Source organism: Varroa destructor, unplaced genomic scaffold (genome assembly GCF_002443255.2).
Source record: "Varroa destructor unplaced genomic scaffold, Vdes_3.0 BEIS01000001.1, whole genome shotgun sequence".
NCBI classification, from domain to species: domain Eukaryota; kingdom Metazoa; phylum Arthropoda; class Arachnida; order Mesostigmata; family Varroidae; genus Varroa; species Varroa destructor.
In genome coordinates this window covers 864,536-886,244 of record NW_019211454.1, presented here as the reverse complement: position 1 = coordinate 886,244, position 21,709 = coordinate 864,536, and the positions used below count along the sequence as shown (strand labels likewise).

Here is a 21,709-nt window from a genome sequence, read left to right as displayed (position 1 = left end):
ACATTAAGTCGTAATCCCTTTGGACTCAGAGAATTCAAAAAGTACTCAAACTCCAAGTCTCTGTGTGAACCCATGGAACTTAAGGCGTTTAACGATGATCATGTGATTGTGGCCTATTTTTTGCTAGTTCTTAAATCGTTTGTCATTGTTTTGCCGTCGTAAAAATGCTTTCAGATGGTCGTCATTAGATTCGGACAGCGGGGGGAATCCTGTAGGACCTGGATCGCTTTCTTAAATTTGGCAAAACATTCTTAAGCAGTTTTAATACCAATGGCATCGTTATCGTACGCAAAGCAAATTTCTCGAACTCTTTTTACAGCGCGTTGGTCTCGACAAAAAGCATAGAATAAAAGGTCTTGAAAATGTACCTTTTCCCGCCTGAAACATCAATCTCTAAGACTTACTTTGAGTTGAAATTGAACTCAAAATACAGGATCCTTACAGCATGCTTATAGAACAAAAAAGGCGCTTGGGAATGGTGTATCAGAATCAAACAGTGATTGAGGCGAAGTAAGAAAGGGATGTTTTTAAAAAAATGCCGTGCAACCTGCTTGCCCCTATAAGCTATATTTTTACTTCAACGTTTTAAGATTATTTAAAAATAATGTTATATTATTAAAAAATAAAAGAACTAATGTAAAAACCCTGCCTCCGCCGTGTAAATCTTTTCCACCAACTCACAAAGTCTATTGAAGTCTTTCTTCTAAGACTTTCTTACTTTTGTAAGAAAACTTCTTAAGACTTCTGTAAAGTACTTTCTTACATCTCAAAGATACTAAGACGCAGCTTATCGAGCCTGTATCTCGAGCCCGAGGCGAAGCGTGTTGTGTGTCAAACCATGTGCAAAGCTTAGCATACATACATGTATGGAGTATAACCCTGTTTTAGTATAGAGTTCGTCACTTAGATGAAAAAGTCGCTAGATTTAAAAATTTTAGAGATTTGCTTTCACCCATAGCTATAGGAAATGCTCGACAATATTTTTACTTCTCGAGATGTTTTCTACCGCATCTTGCTTGTTTCGTGTTCTTCGCATTTCTTTCTGTTGATGCCGACATTTTCTCCTTTCGGTTGCCGCTTTGGCTTATTCTTTTATGTTTTGAGTTCTCCGGACCGACACCGGTATTGGAAGTTCATATTTACAGAAGGTGATTCTCTTCAGGAATCATACATAGGTTACACTTGATTGCAATGATCAAGTATAGCAAGCAAGTATAAACAAAATACGCAAAAAACTATTGTTTTTAAGCATGATAATGGTACACTAATCCCTGTCAATTTAGTTAACACATCCAATACGATGATGTGCACTAGTGTAAGACACTACAGAAGACGGATAAAAGTTTGCAGAGTACAATATAGGAAACTCGTGCTCCCCAAACGAGAAAAACCGGCTTGATCGGGTCCTCTCCTCTGCATATTAACAGCAAGATCCATTGGACTCCACTAATCGGATCCACCCCAATCTAGAGTTTGCGTGCTAGAAGGCAGAGGAGCCAGAGTCTGTCATGTCCGCGCTGTAGGGCATCGTTTGGGGCGCGTAATGGGCTTGACAAAAGTTTCGCCGATTACGCGCTGGCTTTCAGGATGATTGCTTGTGTGTGTGTGTGTGCTGCTTCGTGCGTGCATTGGTCGATTTCGAGTGCCAAACCCAATGGAGCATACGCAGGTTCACGTCAAAGTGCTGCAAAGACACCTGGGTGTACAGACGTTATGCGATATCGATAGAGATATATATGCGTCAACACATTAATACGTGCCAACCAAAAGCGAACTAGTGAGTATCCCCTGCACATTTTTGGTGACCCGTCAGAGCCGGCAAGCTGGTAGCCGCGCGTCTACGACGTCAAACCACCGCTTGACGTTGAACGTTTTTGGTCTCTAGACGTTATTGGGATCAGCAAAGCTATTACTTCAGTTCTATTTGCGGACAAAGAAAGGCTGTCAAACAGTACGATAAGGACATGGTCTACAATTGTAACGTACGTGTGCTTACTATGCCGTTCCCTTGTACATCAGTACCTGACGACACGCCGTCAAAAATAACGTGACTCTGCATGATAATCAATATATTCACCAAAAACCGTCTGTTATTTTCAATCTGCTGATAGGAATCATCGTATACCAGGGTCTTCTGTTAGCGGAAATACAATACTTCGCAGCTTTATGATCAAGGCCGACTTCGTTGCTCATATGGCACCGTGTGGCTTGCGAAACCAGAAACTAATAGGCGATTTACTACTTTGCGATTCAGGGTAGCTAACGCTTCGAATGTAATGGTGTGTCTTACCGAAGACACGATACTGAAAGTTGTCATCGCCTCTTAGCTAATATCGGACAAATTGTTCCGCTCTTAGCTTAATAGCTCTGACCTTTGCTCTCCGAGATAAGCTAATTGTTCAGCAACTTTGAGTACATCATCTGGATGCTGTCGTATTAGCGTGTTTTTGGTTTTACGGATGGGCGGTCGTGATTGGCGCGCTCTATGAGTTCAGCACCCAACAACATTGTCAAGTCGGTAACAAACAGGCCATTAAGTACTTCCTGCACATTTTCGGTGATCCGTCGGAGCACAACTATATCGTTGCCGTAAATATTAAATACTAGCACAATATGGTAATAGTAGTCTCTTGTTAGTCATTAGGCAAAAACTCTCTGTACCTATGTTAAGGCTTCTAGCCGCTCTAAACAGCAAACGATTCCGCCTCTACCTCGTCGATCGCTTCGACATCAAAATTGGCAATATTTTCTTTTATACGGAATTGACCGTCGCATATTACCGCTTTATCGCATGGCCTCCATTAAGATGAAAGATTTTTGTCAGTAATCACGTCACTAGGATTCGACGGTTCTCGGCCCAGGCAATAGTATATGCAGGGTAATCGCATCGGATATGAACGATGAGATATTACTACTGAATGTCAGTTTGTAATAACGGCAAAAGTCATTTCCGACGGAGCATCAATCCGTCTTGCAGCATAGAGTATTGTCGAACACATAAGGCGCACGGAACAAGCGTTTTTACTCTCGGTTACCTCGGATAACGGTATATTGCTAGGAGTGTAGTTGTGAAATCCAGAAGTATCTAATAGGTAGTGTTCTGAGTTAATCTCGACTGGCTGTATTGTTCATCTAACATTAATAGGACGAAACGCGCGCTTTGGGGCCAGTGCAGTCCTTTAGGTATTAAAGCAGCCTTTCTGGATTACGCGAATATCTTAAGTTATTAAGAATTTGCGATCAAATAGATGCAAGCCTCCTTAGAGCAGCAATTGGCTACTCTAAACGTAGCATTCGCAATTACCGACTGAGGTTTCTGGAAGCTGTTCAGTACGTTCCCACATGAAGAGTTAGCAAGAACCATACTGCCCTACCCACCTGCGTCAGGATATGAGCGATGCATTTTGACCAAATGTGGACGATTATTGCACCACAGATTCATCTCGTGTAGCTCTGTTTTCTCGTCACTTCCCTGTGCTGCAAGCAGATAGTTTCCTATAATGCTCACTTCTTCACTAAGACCGTTAAACAAACACTTTGCATCTACTTACGCCTTGGCGTCCCGAAAATCCTTTGTTCAGTGAAGGCTTATATGCAACTTCAACATTCCACGCATCATCTATCGTAAAGGATTCGTCGAACAGTTTGTTGGCACCGTCAAATCGTCGCTAATCAAAATGGTAGGATGGGGTCTAGATAACGCTAAGCAATTGAGGATACTTCCTTTTGAACTGAGTTAACGGTGGCTCGGAGAAGTCGCGGTCGATTACGCCAGCAGGCGCTGCTTTCTGTTCCATTGTTTCGTCAAAGCTTGGATCTGCTACGCGTTTCGTCATTGACGCTCCACGAACGAAAGCTCTTCGCGCCACGCTACAGCAGCGTAAATCTAGCTATTTTATTTTACTAGCTCGTAGGCTCTATCCATCCGTTGGTATGAAAAAAATATGCTTTTTCTCCAATCAGCCAGTATAGATAAGACGCGTAGACCTCGATGCATCGAGGTAGATGACGTACGTGCACTCCGCGAAAAAACGTCATGGGCATTCGAGCTGGTCGGCATTGTTAACGCACATCCCAGCAGAGAGTCAGGTGGTACAATGTATGCTTCGTGTACGGCTACGAGACAGAGTGAGCTCCTTAAGGAGGTCACTTAACTGGAATCAGACCGATTTCCAGGTGTGCCACTCGTGTCAACATCAACGCTGTTCAGTGCCTCTGGAGTAATTTACCGTAAACATTTTTTGTATTATGTTTTTAAGTTACATTGTGGAAGATATAGTAACAACAGAGATCTGTAAATAATAATGCAATTTGACATAATACAATAGTTATAACGTATACCTTATATAATCGTTTGTTAGTTGTAGGCGCCAGAAAAAATGTACCGCCTTGCAACTGTTACAAACTAGTCAGTTTATTTTCATCAGACTCACACAGCCAGCTGTTACTGTCATCCCAATTCAAGACTGTGTGGGAAACGTTGAGACGCGAAAAGCACGTCATTACAGCTGGCGAGTTAGTGTGCCGTTCAAAGTACGTACACAAGAAGGATTTTTAACCTGCGACCGACTTTCAGCCTCTGCTTCCAGTATACTAATACTAACATATAACATATTTGTAACTGAAATTCGGATAACAATACGTTTAAAGAGAAGCGCATTAGCTAATCAGACCACGTCGCTCTACAATGCAAGCTTTGAAAACAGTAAACGACGTTTTTTTTCTTGTTTTAGCAATACTATAGATAAAATCAATGCAATGCTCTATTAGCAACTGCACACGCCGACTGTGGCCTTGTTCGTAACAAGCTACAACGCCAAGCTAGCTTTCGCAGTTTGCGTAAGAAGTAATGAAAAGAGTTGCACTCGGTGCCTTAAAAACCGAACTGTCGCATCCAATGAGAAGATAAGAGGTGCTTCAATTATACTGTAAAAGTCTATTCAAGGAATTCCCCATGAAATGACCAGCATCTCTTTAATACGGCATATCCAATCTGGCCTAAGAAAATTCTGAGGTTCCGTAAACTTAGCCGTTTCTCGATGCCAGCGTTTAGCTGCAGTCGACCATAGATAGCCACAGAAAGATTGTTTCAAAAAGCTGGAAAACATGCGGTCCTGTAGACATAAACGGATTCATGCATGACAGTAATAACTTCGACTCCGTTCTCATGAAGTGTAATGTGGCTTCATTTAAGAAGGGATAAATGACTGATTATACTTTAGACGCAAACGTAAATTGGAACTCTGCCCCGCGGCGATATTTCAGAGTCCCAGCACCGCAAACCATGTCCATATCTTTCTGGTACCTTCTCAGCAATACCCTTAGCATTTCGAATGTAATTGTAGTTGACGTGAGGTGTTTCAAATTTTCCACTGCTCGCCTCTTTTGGACATCTGGTAATTCTTTCACGGAACTTGAAAGCGCCGTAAATGCATACGCACCCAGCAAGACCGAAAGTCAATGAGTTAACTTAATACAATTTCTCAGACGTAGAAAAGTAGACTGCTCCGATATCATTAGCAAAGTGAAGATTCGACGGCTATCCGAATCTAGATCTAGCGTCTCAGATATAATAGAAGTATTCAAAAACAATAGAGGTGGCAGTAGCTAATCCTACGTGAAAAAGAAGGCCCAATAACGGTTATTTGGGACATACACAATTTAAACCCCTTTAAAAAAAATTTGCGAATATGGACATAAGCAGCTGTTCTCAATCTAGCTAATACAAGAAAGGCCCAATAAGCTGAGCAGCAAACAGAAATTATGCCTACGGAAACGATTAAAACCACTTTGCGAAATCTACCTAACGGAGAAGACACTAGCCTTAACGTTCGTCAAACTAATGAAATTGGTGTTAACAGCCACCTAAGTGACACGAATAACCCGCGTACTTCAATTTCTCTTTAGGATCAACATCATCTTGCTTTTTAATTATCGAATAGGACAAGCATGTGGATTAGTCAGGCAATGCTCATACGCTTATAATGAAGTTCAAACAAAGGGCGAAGAGTTGACTCGGTACGCATTGTATCGGCTCGTCAAATATCTCAAATAGGGTTCCAAAGCAAAAGACACTTTTGAATATAAAAAAAATAAACAGCAGGGTACTATGCCCTTTCAGGCGCCAAATCTGAAAACCGCGATCTTTCTTCCATTCTAAACGCTTCCACTAATATTTTTGAACACGTCGTTCTACAAAGCATTGACTCCTGTGCAGCTTAGTAAGATTATTACGAAGCCTATCAACAAGGTAGAAAAACTCACGTGAGCCCCGCATTACAATTCTGTTCCAAAAATTCTTCCCTAATTTAAGCCAGTCAGCAAATGACCTGAAACATCCACTTGACATTTTTTTTTCAATATGAGCAGGACATTGTCCTCTTACGTTTCTTTCGGTATCTGTCCTCCTCCTACTGTCAGCCTCACTACACTCTGTAGAGCTGATCGGAAAGCTTTCCCCATCCTTAATCAAAAACAAACTCCTTGATTAAAAAAGAAGCTTTCTCTGCTAAACTTAGCGACATTTTTCGTTTGTTGATTACACTCACATACGAGATACCTTTAGTTAGAGCTAACAAGCACGGAGCAATACGAGAGATGCGATGCAGGGAGTTGACGAAAAAGAAAGCAACATAAAGCTGCACCGAACGGTTGACTAACCTTCAGCTCCGAATGCCTTGCAATCAATACCTCTATCATTCGCATCTGGACCTCTCGTAGGTTTCACGTTACTTCCTCGCTTCCGCGTTCTTCGACCCTTTCACCCTTCTCCCACTTGCACCGGCGCTTTAGCAGGCTCAAGCTTCTTTTTGGAAAACCCATATAGCGGATGACGACATGCTCTGCTTCTTGAGTCAAAATCTCTGAGACGACATCTCGACGCTGGTGACAAAGGAATTAAAAGCACTGATGATTTTGGAGCTATATCGACTTGAAGTCAAGTGCGCTCAATGAGCTCCACATGTTGCCGATCTGAGTAGTTGGCGTATGCCAGCTCAAACAGTAAATATAGAGCATCGATTAAAAAGCTCCTCCATCAGACCAAAACGTGACGAGGATTTATTTAGATTAACGGAGAACCTGTATATTGGTAAATCTGCTTGGCTTTTTTGAGCTCCGAAAACATATACGTTGGGAACATTGCAACGGGCGAATTATCATAATTTAAAAACGGAAGACTGAACAGACACGCACGTTTAGCGGCTAACAATAGAGAACCAACACGTGTGGCTCTCTACCATCAGAGTGATTTTCTTAGCTGGCATAGAGTACCGTAGGAATTACCAGGAGGACCAAGTCCGACTAAGATCGCAACCAGTCATGCTTGAACGTTCTGAGCTTCATCAACGTTAAACACTACTTAACGCGGTGAAGCGCCATTAAATGCGTATCGATTACTAAACGCATCCCTGCCAACTAAAACCTGATACATAATAATAGAAAGCCGTCATCAGAAGGCTGGAAAATTTCAAGAACCGGCCCCGGAGAATAGTTTAAGCTTCACCACACCTCACTGAAGGTTAGAACCACATCTAAAACTCGTACTCACCGTCGAAGGGCACCATCGAAATCATTTTGGATAACTATTCCGATCAGCATGCTTCTTCTGCGACGGAATGCACACAATTATTTGGGCCGTACCTGTATAGTAGAAATGGCCATGACTTGTTCAGCACGAGCAACTCGGCAAAATTCGCCAGACAGGTGTATGGAGATACAGCGACAGACACGCCAAAAGTTATGACCACACTATTAACTATAGGAAGCAGTTAAGCGCTCTGGAAGTAAGCTCCATTATTGTTGGTCGCCAACTGCAATTATAATGTTTTGCTCCTATTTCGATGGTGTTATTACGCAATGTAGGTAATACACTATTGTTCCATTCTTTACTGAAGCTCCCTGTTCCACAAATAGATGCAGAATTTCAATAATAACTTTTGTCCCCCTCTCCTATGCAGGGCTTGAGGTTATGCTAATAGCTCTAGCCATCATAGGAAAATGTGCAGCCAATACAATATCAGGGAAATGGAAAGAATCTTTTACGAAAATCTTCCCTTTATGCATCGGCTACCATTAGCGTAGTGGACGCTGCCCCTAAGCATATCCTCATTTGGTGGCGCAGACGAGAATATGTCCTACAGGTAGTCGTAGCTTTCTTTTGCACGTCTGTGCCTTGTGGCTAATCTGAACTAGGATAGACATTAAAGAAGCGGGTTTGTGACTAGCTTTTTTTTAAGGCATGGTCTGCAATTGTCGCCCCAGCCTCTGATATCGTGTCAAACTTCAGTCAAAAAGTTGGTCTTTATTTTGATCGCACTTACTATTTAGCCGACTGGCTTCTAGTTTTTCGGTAAATGCTGCTAGAGAAACATGTTTTACTGAACATTTCGTCTTTCGTGATACTTTCCACTTACGATTGCCGCGCTCAGGACTATAGAAGGCCTAGAACACCAACCAACACTAAAGTTGTTTGCTAAATGTTAAACTAAAAAAAGTTGTTAAAGTTTATCTAATGCTGTAAATTCCTAGCCAGTCTCGATATGAGTAGTGCTTTAAAACAATACGTTTCTATATAAAAAATCCTATTCTCATATATGCTCACTGCTATGTTTATTTTGCCGAATATTGAGATATTGAGGAGGCACGGTTGTTTATGGACCTTTTGTAATGACAAGCTGTTAGCTGTATGACTTAATACTGCAAAGGAGAAGTTGCAAAGTTAAGACAGGAATAGAGCGTTTCTCGGGAACGATTTACCCGTAAATGTGGAGCACGCGATTCTGCAGTTTGCTACTAGTAGTGGAATTCTATGAAAGTTTGGCCTATCTTGTAGCCATTCTAACAGATGGCAAGCCGGAAATAGTAGCTCTGAAGAAGTTAAAGGGGCAAGCAGTACATTTTCCAAATGCGAATACAACACAGACCCCGCTGCAACAATATTTTACTCCCAGACAGTGAGGTACACACAAAATCCTGCGTTTGCGTAATTAATTTTGTGATATAGTCGAAATTTATAGTGGCTAGAATAATAACATTTATACTTGATATTAATCGGATCGCTCAACATACGTTACTCAAAATGTGTGACTAGATGAAGAAAGTATATTAACAATTCTGTGTCCATATCATGCCATCGTTATTCACTCTAAAGGTAAGCCGCCTTCATATATATACATAGAAAATGACAACTTAATTAACTTGGCAGCCTCTGAAGGCTCCATCCTTAATTATTCACGATAGTCGTGATAGGAAAGATAATTTCTGTACAATTCTATCCGTCCGTAATTACCATCTATCGGCCATTCGACAAGCCAGTCGCACCATTTTCTGAAAAGCCGGACTCCTACCTATATTACTGCAGAAATAATATCAAATTGGATAACGTAAATGTGCAGAGCCAAACGGGCCATAACCGTACCTTTCTTTTCAATATTGATTTTGAAAATCTTATTACTACATTTGTGAAACTTCCCACATTGACATTTAGGCCCCAAGGCATAGAAAGATGGCCGATCTTTTTCGACCGAAAGGGCGTTTGGATACGAAAAAAAGGCGGGTTTTATCAACGGAATAGGAACACAACTCAGTAGAGTCGAATGATAAACTTTGACCCTTAGGAAAATAAGTTTTAGGATTTTCGTATGAACGAATAGGAACAAATGACAGCGTATCTTGAAACGAATGGACTACTCAATTAAAACCAGTCTAGTTTTGGGAAATGCTATACCTGCTCGACCCGATACGAACCGGAATTGAGCCGTACGTTTTGTCGACCCCATGGACACATCACATAGCACGTAACCTAGCGTTGTACTTTTCAAATTTGATCGGTTCTATTTTTATCCTTTAGCCTCCTAATATCAATTGTCGTGCTTTACGGTGAATCGTCGGTATTGGCAGATTATAAGTAAGTCATATGAGACGTTGATGTATTAAGCCTCTGACATTTAGGCTATCAGTAATACAGTGGCTATTAATAGCACAATCGAACGTGCTGGCAATTTCTTAGAACAAATTTACGCCAGTCGATCTCCGCGTAGCGAAAGCTTGATTCAACGGGAACAAAGCGGTCACACGTGAAGACGCGCATACTGGTCTTTTCCATACCTCAACGCACAGCTTCTCAGCTGTTGCTTTAATTCGATAGATCGCTCTAATGCTATTTAAGGCTATTTTTGATGACACAATCTCAAGTAACAAGCCACGAGACCGAGCTATATTACAAAGTCTCCAGAACAACAAACCCTTCGATGAAACACATACTCAGGCCATAACACTGTTGAGCTCTATAATCCATTTTTCTGCGTTATAGCAATTAGGAAAAATACTGTTTTCTTTCGTGCCGTGTAAATCGATCGTTTGTAAATTTCCCAGCATCGTTTACTGTGCATATTCACCGGACCTTTCAACTTGGGGTGATGCAACTGCAGTAACTCGACTATCCTTGAACAGCTCGATAAGTTCAGTGTGGTCCATAACCCTCAACAAGAACCCATAGCAGTGGTAGCCCTAAAAATCAAGGTTTGTCACAGCATTCATATCGTATATTGCGCCTTGAGTAAAAGAAGCCTAAAGGTGAAATCGTTTGATACAAAGTCGGAGGGATACATATGGAGGTTGCTTGGCGTGTGCACTTCACGACTTCTGCAGTTATTTTCCAGAGCCAGTTGACTTTTAACTTATTTAGGAATGGAATCTTGCTCCGTGCTACAGATCATCTGTTAGCATGTGAGCCAGCGATCACGGCGAGCAGGTATGGCAATTTCCGTGCACCTGTATTAACTCGTATATTACTTACTGCGTAGCATTTGTGTTTTTCTTATCTCTGATTTACGACTTACAGAAAACCTTGTTGAGGAAATACGAAGCGAATTTTGTAAATTTGTATGTATGTTTTTTACCAACTCGTTAGTTCATGGGAGTTTGTACTATTTGTAAATAATACGCATCGTCCAAAATGGTACTTTGTCGTTGGCATTCATTCGGTATCTCTGCACAGTAATCCTATGATACTACGGTACAGATCTCATTTTTAAGATCCTAGTCGCTATAGGTGTAATCAATTAATGCAAACGCGAAAGTACTTGGCGCTGGTCAAACTGACGCCTGCTACAATGTTATTATATAAACAATAGTTACGAGCTGGTTGACAAACCTGTCGAGAACCGTTTGTTTCTATTTAGTCGGTCTTGAGCGCACTAAATACGTAGACAGTGCAAAAACGTTACGATTAAGCATCGTTAAGAGGTACCTGCGCAAGTTATGTTGATCACGAACTTGTTTTGAAAATGATTAATCAACTTGTCCTTTAAACGCGTATGCACCAAATACATACAGTATAAATTGGTTTTGGGTGTGATTCCTGCCAGGGCTTAAACTAATAGCCATAGGTAATGCGAATGCTGGCCCCGCATCAGGAATTGACTGTGGCTGTTCTATGAAGGAAAACAAGATCAAAATAACTTATCTAGATTGAATTATAATGGAGTGTCTTTCTGTTACGCTACCGAGAGTCTCGCAGCCTATCTGCAACAAGGCCTGTTGCAGATAAAATGCAAATTATTTACTGGCAGCTTATTGGTATCGTTTCTAACCAGACAGCATCATGTGTTGGTATAAGTCGGCCAGGCAATTTTAAGCGATCAACCGCTGTTACCAATAGGCAAACTTATAATAGACAACGTAGTTCCTCTACCGTTGATGACGACTGGACGAAATACTCTTTAGTAGGAATTATGGGTAATTAGTAGGAACAATTATCTAATTGTACTTTATTTGGCTTAAAAATAATGCTCCAGGACAACATAGGCTATGTAAAATTGTGCTATAAGTAGCAAGTCCAAAAAGAATAAAGGGCATTGATCTTCCCGTGGTGGAATAGGCATTTCTCAGAATGGCCTTTTTTATGGCCCTTTGATTATAAATATTCCTCAAAGTACATCCTAAAATACAGCAGTAGACTTATTAGCATAAGCTGGCAAAAGCGCAGAAAGGTTAGCTAGTACAGAAGAAGGAAGATAAAGCCTTTAGGAAAAGATAAAAAAGAGTTGATGACTTACACAGGAAACTAATACTGACGGGTTTCAGCTTCGATAAAAAAGATAACGAAAAGTTTTCTCTTACTTAAATTCGTTCGCCAGAACAGAAAAAAACAAAGCCGATTGATTAACCCGAGATCTAATAGGATACGATGAGTAATTTTATAATATAAGAAAAAACTTTTAACGCGCACCAAACTATTTGTTATCTTTTACGATGATTCCACTAATGTACGCATAAAAGCCAATCTCCTAAAAAATGTATTCTTTGCTAAGATATGTTCACGTCACTCGTTTCTAGGGTTTGTGAAAAGGTCCTTACCCACCTTGTAATGGTCTCTTTCAGCTGAAGGCTTGCTGCCATTAATTACCGTACTGATTTTCATTCAAGGAAGATGAATAAAATGCTCGCCAGTGTTTCAAGTGTGGTGAACATATTTATGTTAAATAGAAAAGTGTGTCGTTTGATTAATACAAATGAATGCTAAATTAGTCAGAGCCCAACCTTTGATTAGGACTTGAGTTTATCATTTCTACGTTCATATTCGAGTCTCTGTAGTTCTTCAGGGACTACTTTTTTTCTAGCTGCTCTTTTAGACAGTAAAATATCCAACTAAATGAATAGGAAGAACCCTACTTATGATAACAAGCTACGTATGATAAGTGACCAAAGTTTACACTGATTGCCTTTCAATATCAAAATATATGCTGTAGTTTCCTGTATGTAGAATTTATCCCTGATAAACAAATTCAACTAAAAAAAAAAGCAGAAACAGAGTTCCTTAAAATCACTAGTAGCATCTTAAGCTATTTTCGTCGCTCTCAAATAACCTCTTGGACCTCTTCGATTTCTTTTTCGAAGATTTTCAAATACAGTCAATTTTTTCTTGTTTGAAGAAAAGTAAAAATCGATAATTATCGACCCTGAACCTTTCTCTGCAAAACTTATAAAATACAAATGTACAGTACCGTAGTAATTTGTAATAAAAATCAGTATGCAGACGCTTAATAGATACAGGTGACATTTTGACAAACCTTTAAAGAAACGCATTATATAACTAACAAACTTTCGGTTTTTTGTAGAACCTATGTAACATAAAGGAGGCTAATTGATAACTGTTGGTGAAATAAACCATTGCTGGATCATGTTCTGATATCTGGAATGGAGACATATTGCTCAGCTTCAACCACTTCAAAAGTATGTGCCTCAGCCGCTGCAAAAAGGACCGGACGCCCTTAATTTCAAAAACAAAAACATACTTTAACAGTAAAGAAAGCAATCTCTTGTCAGAATATTTATCTAGTGTTGCGCAATAAATATATTAACCAGCAACTAGTTCTTTCTTTCTTTCTTTCAAAAGTATGTATCAATCTAGTAGTAATCTCCTGTGTGGGGCGTGCAACACCTTGGGTGGGGGTACGAGGCATCAAAAAATGAATTTTCTTCAAAATTTAAGACTAGCTAGTAAGCATTGTAAGATAGCCCGTATTCAGTTACTGCTTCTGAGATACCATTTAGGAGAACCTTGTGTTAATGTTTATGGAGAAACATTTCTCATTTAATTGACTCTAAGTGACGTGCTTAATTAATCAATATACATAGTATTATTATTAACTATGAAGAGCACACTCGCTGAATGAAACTCAAGACCTTTAAACATCCGAGATAAGGCTGATAAAACCCTTTGTTATGTTGCCTATCTCTTTTATGGTTTGTATTATAAAGCACTGACAGAAACTACCACTCAGTGTAAACTCTTTGAGAAAATACTGAGATAAACTCACTTGTCCCTTGGAAGAGCTTCTTGGTAAGTACAGTGAGGCGATGCGAACTAATATCCATAGATATAGTTCCGACAATTGATATTATCATTTGCTTCTGGTTGGAGCGAAAGGGTGAGAAAAAAAAAGCTAAACCATTTTGTCAAAAAAGCGGAAAATGTCAACGTTCGCACGTTGCGCATAAGGAGTAGGAATCAGATAAGCTCTGCTTGTTCTAAAAAAACATGGTGTAACCACGCTAGGGTTAATAAGAACATAATTTACTAATTTCTAGTTCAGTTTACTGAAAAAAATCACGTAATACACCAGGCAGAAGCAATAGACGAGTTTGCAATAGCAATGCTTTGCAGCTGCTTCCTACAGAAGCGATCCTACGACTGCGCTATAGAGCCGCGAACCTTGTTGATTCTTGGCGAAAATCATTGTCATAGCTGGAGAAACTTTCTCTTTCTTAATTGTTGTATCAATCCTTGTACTAGAGGGCATTCAGCACTTACTTTGATGTTGCGTCAGGGATATTTGTTCATCTAGTCGAATTGCATGGCTGAATCCATAAAGCTTTACCGGGGCTGATGTATCCTGCACAGAACGAGAGAAGTGTTATTTATTTCGAAAGGAACCTCGTGATCTTAGACACGGGATGCTAAGGTACACCTAAGCTTTAATTTTTAAGCAGGTATTATAGGAACTATGTTAAAGGAAGAACGGTATTGAAAGTTAACAAGGGTTTTCTTCTAATCGCAAAATGTTTTTAATCCAACTTGCTAGTGTTTAATAGTGGTTAATAGCCGGTTGTTTGTTGTTATTACTTTTGTAGCAAGAAGGACACAGTGTGGTCGAATGTCTCGATGAATAACGTCTCTCTGATGACAGTAACGAACTGCCGACAGGATCTGTCGCATATAGTACGACGCTACGGTCTCCGAATATACAAAACCAGCACAGGCTCGCGAAACAACTTCCATGAAAAGATCGGATCCTTCCATACTGAAACAAAAAATAATCATTAATATTGTTATTAAAAACATACTGCTATCGACAATCATACAAACTTACACAGTATGTACGCCATTTAGATGTTTTAAGTTGGTACTATTTTTAGCTTCGGACTGTGGGATATTTGCAAGCTTCGATTCTGCTAATGGTATTGTGTAATGGAAGTAAGCTTATAGCTCGTGTTACCAAGTAAGTAAATAATTAGAATTTTTAAAAGTTTGGCTCGAAATAGGGGTCATTGTTATATTCTTTTTTTTAATATTTCGACTCTTTTAGTTATTTGAATACGATAAGCACAACTACACAAGTTTTGTTAAGTATGGTAATTAAGCCTGCAAGACGCAGGCGAAAATAGAGTTGTTGCCCTACACCGAGCTACTGCCAATCATTGATACTTGCTCGGCTAAAATGATGTAATGCCATCGTTTAGATAACTAGCAAACAACTTACAATTTTGTATCATTCCGCCTAAAGATGTAGAGTCCTATATTTAAAGGCGGGTGTCCCTGTTTCTTTTATCCCTTTGAAACATATTTTCGAAGAAGCAGGTTGCAGCAGACGATAGTACTGCAGGGCTCGGCTTATTCAATCAAAAACGTGGAGTGGCTTAAGTTGACCATTATAGTTCCTTGCTCCTCTTTGTTGTTTTTAGTGAGCCGTCCAACATTATCTGATAAGCTGCGTTACGCAGATGATTTTATAACGTTAAGCTAAAACTGCTTCCTTTTTCAGCAGAAAATGTCTACTTTTTGCGGCTGTGTTAGTAAGCGATGTTGAAAGATGAGAGAACGGAATTTGCGATTTAACACAAGAAAACGATGAAACGATTTAACGGAAGAAAACAATGTGATTTTCTCAGTTAAAATAGCACTAGTTACTTCCGACCTTCCAACAGGAGCGTTCGGTGTGCTGCTAATCTGAGGGCTCCTCCGGCCGTAGCGCATTAAACTTGCATTCCTAAATCGCGTTTTCGGACTACCCGCAACCAATAGATATCGCCTGGTGCACCAACCGCAACCAATTCCATCAAAACTTGCCTCCGGTTCAAGGTCGGCAAAAAAAAACTGGATTCGCGATAAGCAGCGGCTCATTTGTCCATAAGTATATAGGGATAGTGGACAGGGGATTATCATAGACCAGGAAACGCCTGTCCATAGACCAGGAAACGCCTGTTCACGATTGTACGCGATGCAATAGGCATTGCAATTGGTATGATGTTAGCCATTGCCCTACCGCGATCTCGACTGCAGGACTTTCACGCTAGGGTTCAATCTTCTATATTTAAAATCGTGTTTTAAATATAGTCTACATTTGCCGTGTAAATGTGCCACACGAAAGTGTTAATAAATGCAGATAAAAACATTTAACATCGTCACGCAATCCTTGTTTAGAAACGCGAGTATCCAGCCCATCATAGTTAAGAAACTTGCATTTAAACCTATAGAGAGCAAAATTCCAAGTCAGCATGAAGCTTTGATGGCCCCTGGCAAAAGAACACACAAACCAAGTAACTCCCAAATTTCGACAAAAAATGTCTTTAATATAATGGGTACTGTTCTACAATAGCTGTTAGAAAAAATATACAATTTTGTCTAGACTTGCGACACAAACGTCACTATGTCTTCTGTGCCGCAAACAAAATCTATTACTAGTAATCGCGTCATTAAAGCGAATTACAGACTCTATAGACATGCTTTATACATCACAGATTATAGAATCGAAAATTCTACCGACAGGTTGTTGACGATTCATATACATTCAACAAGAACTTGGCAGCAGGTTCTTAGAGGACATATTCCTTCTTCACGATCAGGTAATCTTCGTTTAGCGAAAAGAGAACTCGATATTGCATTGCAGGGACGCCCACTGACGCAATGAAGCGCGAGGTAAATTTGACTTCAGCGCAAGCGTCTAGGATTCTACGAATGTCTCAACCAACTCCCTGGAACGGCTGGCTATTAAAAATTAATAAATTTACAATGACATAGTGCTTTACTAATCCGCATTACATCGATTAAATAGACTGAATACAATAGATAAACTACCACGAAAATCCAGACATGGACCCAAACTATTGGGTATTACGAGAAATAAGACTATGCCCTGTCGGCAATTTGCAGCGGTCGATTTTCGCAAAATTTGAAGAAAGGTAGAGCTCGCATATTTAGTGAAAATTATTTGATTTACGTAGTTGATTATGTCCAGCAAAGCATTTCCGGCACTCCAAAGCCATAAAGACAATCCCAATAGATTATCTTATTTTGTAGAACGGTCAAAACATAACAGTTTGTCAGCAAATACGCACGAAATGTAGTTAACAAAAAATGTAGCAAAAAGGTAATGGTTCTTTAGACAGCCCTGTAACATTATTGAAAAGGGGCAGATTTGTTCTCTCTTATGCTAGCGAATTTAGGCAAAACGTTGTTTGTTGAAACAAAAAAACCTTCGCACTGATATGCAGGCTGTATGAACTTATTCATAAACCATGCTGCACGCTATAAAAGGAAAGGGCTAATTCCTAAGCAGCAGGTGCTCGCCCCAAAAAAATTAAAGGGGCTACATGACTAATTGGTAGGCTAACGACCGGCTTTTCCCACCTCACATTCATACTGTTATGACATGGACCATGCTTTTTAATTGAAAAGGCTTACAATTGCCAAAAAATTACCGTTGTACTGTTCTTACATTGGAGAATTCAGTGGCCCAATCGATTGAAAACGAAAACTTTCTTTTTTCATTTTTTTTTGATTTGACAAACAAAGCGTCACTTCCTAAAGGTCGTACAGTATGTGGGCGATGTCTTCATGCACTCAACGAGCTGCTCTCACGGGCAATAGACAATTTCATTGCTAGCGTGATGATCAGATCACAACTAACGCTTCCGACACCAAAGAAGTGAAGTTCAGAATAGGCGACTTTTTCGTTGATTTAAATGAACCTGGGCTTCAAAACGAATATGTGGCTTTGAACCTTCACTAAGCGGACTTTCAATCTGCTAGTGTGTGAACTAACATCTTACAAAGGCAACTAGGCCAACCCAATCATAGTTACTCGGTTTTTTTTTAACTCAAAGAGTGTGCTTCTAGCTAATCGTTCGGGAACTTCAGAAGCATTTTGCTCTAAAGAATTTAAACGGGCTGGGTCGTTCCAAGGCCTTCTAGTTAAACACGAAAGGGCGCACGAAACTAATTGCAAGACATTTGTTTACCTAACCGTTAGAACGTCAGACTTCACTGTAGTCAAATAGAGCTAGGCTAACAAAAACTACCGAGAGCACCTAGTGCGCTCAGAAGCAAAGATGCCGATTATTAACTTGGACTGTTAGGAGACCAGGAGGTTTTTTGAACAGGTGCCTATATCACACTCTTGGAGTTGATGCTTGGATTTTGTTAAAGTACTTCTTAGACAAATGATTTCTCTTTACTGGGCTTAACCTGCATTGGCCAGTTCTACGATTGTCGATGCCAAACATCTTCTGATATTATTTTCATTGTTTTCGATTTGAACGATAAAATAATAAAATGTGTTACTAAAAGCCTCATTAGCAATAGAATTTCCAGTTGTAAGATAAGGGATGCTATAACCTGTTGGAGACTGGGCACTGATACCTCCACTGCCACGAAAAAGGCTAGCTTTGGATTTGCATTGCGAGAGGGATCTAGACGCGTGCTACATATTCGGATCAAGCAACATATTTTTGAAGGTTATTGAATAGGAATATTTGTTATACTACTAGTTACTGTTATGTCATACATGACTCAGCTGTATGCAGGTTAGCTGACTAATTCGATCGTGACGAGCATATCCAATAGGACCCCGTCAAAGGAAGCATTTGACTTGAACTGCTCTAAATTTAAACAAGTTTCAACATTCTGTTAAAGCTTTTTGGACGATAAAGTAATACCGACAGACGTGTGTGTCTGGCCGGTCGGATAGAAGGAACTTTATGCGAGCTTGTCACTTTCCTTTTACTTCCTATTGCGTCTGAGAGCTTGCTACTATGCCGTATAGCTCATACGACGCTAAACTTATATTGCTTTAATTATATAGTAAATAATTGCCAATTGTTCTTCTAAATGCTACAAAACTTCATATTCCGGTTTATTTTTTTCCCTGGAGCTCGCGTTTGTGCTTGAATGCGGCTTCAGCGGATGCCGCGAGGTGCTAATCTAGTCAGCCTTTCAAAACAATAATACGTTGTTGTATCAGTATTACACTTGAAACTGAAGGGCGCCGCAAGCCAACGATATCTTGGAACTCTGTTCCGCTTAACGGAAGTACAAATGCTCATAGGAAATAAACAACTATAAATCGACTAGTCACTTTTGATATTGACAGTGGTATCGAGACCTATTCGATTTCATATCCGAATTTATTGGCTCAGATAATTTACTTTAAAGGGTATATTTAATCATTTGAATTGATAAATCACAAAGGTGTCGCAAGGCGCATATGTAGTATAAGATTGGTTGCCACCTGATCATATTCAAGCTTGTTGAGTATCCCAGACTGTGCTTTTAACATTTTGGTAAGTGGTATCTAAAAAATATGTGCTCTGCAGCGCACATAAGGCAGGATGTTTTAACTTATTTCTTCTCAAATAGCGGGAGCATTCCCTTCGTTGCAGTTATTGTTGCTTTCTCTCTTTAATGATAATATACCAAGTAGAGATTTGTCACGATTTGGAGCCGGCTCTCGTGTTGATTTTCTTCAGAGTCACCAGAAAATAAGGCCGCTTCCAGTTGAACTAGTTCTTTTTAATACTGAACGCATGCTTGCGTAAAAAGGTCCTATTTATGAAGCGGATCAGTTTGGTCCTTCGGTTTCGTTATGATAGGTAGTGACTGAAGTGCTGTTCATGTAGAAATTCTTTTCGATTAAAAAACACACTTCTCTCGTAGAAATTACAGAGTTACGCGAGCGGGAGACCTGGTCTCATCGTTAGCTAGGCTGCCTTACGTAAGTTTTTATTGATTTCATTTTTAAGTCCTGTTGAAGCTTGTGTCTTTTTGGGAGCAATAGAAAGCTCATTGTAGGCCCTTATGATTGAGAGTTTAATTTTTGCCGTAACCTTGTAATATAAACTTATGCTATAACCCTTGTGGAATCACGGGGCTGTGTCTTGCATCGTGTAGAAAACTTCGGGCAGGACTATCGGCAAAAAAGCGGCCTCTGTACACGCCGCACCTCCGACAAAAGATGTGAACGTGTCAGATGGATTTATACATATATTCAGCGCGACAATAAGTAGTAAAATAGTAACAGAGAAACTACAAACTAAAAAAAGCACAGCTACACGTTAACCTAATTCTCTAAGTTTGAGCTTTCATGTCCTCGTGAAAGGTACTTTCGAGCCCCAATACAAGGACCAATGACCCACCTTCAATCCATTGAACAATAAAAACTCCTGCCGTCAATGCTGTGTATATATTCCCAGATGATCTGCACTCTGATTAACTTCATTAAATCAAAATCCTGAGTTGCATCGACAACTACTCGTACAAATACAACACCAGCATCAAGCCACGGTGACACTGCTGTGTTTCTGGGTGCAATCATGGCAAAAGTGAGCTTATGCCATGATTGCTCTGTTAGAAGATAGAAGGTTGACTGCATGCGTTTATGTTTTTAAGACTAAGGCTTGCTCTAAGCGATTAAGTCTTATACATCTTCATTTAATTTCATCAATGGACATATCGAACCTATTTCGTTCCACGGCTATAAATTAATATTGTTGTTATTATTCTTATTAAATTAAATACTGCTACAGCTATTTCATTAACCTGATGGGGCATATTAATTGGTACAATTTTCTTCCCTAAAAGTATTTTAGTAAGTGAAACTTTAACAGCCTGCATACGGCATAAAAACGTACTCGAACGGATAAGCATTAAAGTGCGACAAGCAATATGTCCCATTGACGTGTCGCTATTGATTGAATAACGAAGTTCTCAGAAAAATCAGCTTATAAGTTGCCGTAAATGGCTCAGTGTTGTACTTTTCTAATACGGATTATTACAGATAGATATTTTATTTTTCAAACTTTTACATTGGTTGTTATGCAGTGGCTGAATGAATTCATGTTAAATAGCTATAAAATATAGTTTAATCAAATTTTCGTTTGGACTCAAGATATTTTTACCGTTGTTTATAGATGTAACTATATATGTTTATAGATGACCTTTGACGCACCAGAAAGCAACGTTTATAAGTAAAAAAAAAAACAGTTTTTGAGCAACCCGGTCGATATATTTCTAGTGAGTATTTAGAGCAGCTTCAGCTGTAATGGTCAGCTCGTATAGGAATACATATGCTTAAGGTTTGGCCGCCGTGATGACCCGATATGCGTCATTTATCCTCGATTGTCCCTAAGTTAACTCACTTCATTTTAAGAAAAGCCTTAAAATAATAGCTATTACAGGAAACGTGCCGCTAAAAACAAGTCAAACATATGAGTTTTGGCTGAAAAACAATTTTTATAGAGTATCGATAATTTCGCCAGCTACTGTTCTAGACCCCACGAAACTCGCGTGCAGTAAGATTCCGTACATCACCTAGTGTGGATAAAATATGTTTAATTTTCGTCTGTGTAGTTTCGGTTATTGTCATTGTCTGAAACCATCAAGTATTCTTCTAATCTACAGAACGAACAAACAATCATTCCAAGACTATCTTAAGATGGATAGTAAGACACGCTGGACGTTTATTCACCTGACGTTACCTAATGACCTATCTAAGCTAGAGGTAATTCCTGAAATGTATTTTTCTAAGCCAGCCCATCACTCTTGTTCGCATCACTAAACATCAAACAGAATCGCGGGCTTCTTGTAAGAGGTAACATAATCCCATAAATTCTGAGCACTTTCATTCCTAAGCTCTTTTTGAGACGGAGA

At 39.7% G+C, this 21,709-nt stretch overlaps 1 protein-coding gene across 9 annotated transcripts in view; it reads right to left on the bottom strand.

Annotated features, from left to right (window-relative positions):
• Positions 1 to 21,709, bottom strand: part of CASK (peripheral plasma membrane protein CASK) — a 322,381-nt gene that overhangs the window by 227,485 nt on the left and 73,187 nt on the right. For all 9 annotated transcript variants that reach the window (XM_086977513.1, XM_086977510.1, XM_086977511.1 and 6 more), the window contains 2 exons: positions 14,630 to 14,807; positions 14,318 to 14,399 (listed from right to left, as the gene is read on the bottom strand). In XM_086977513.1, coding sequence (XP_086833639.1) covers positions 14,318 to 14,399; positions 14,630 to 14,807 — 260 coding nt within the window. The remainder of the gene's footprint in view (positions 1 to 14,317; positions 14,400 to 14,629; positions 14,808 to 21,709) is intronic.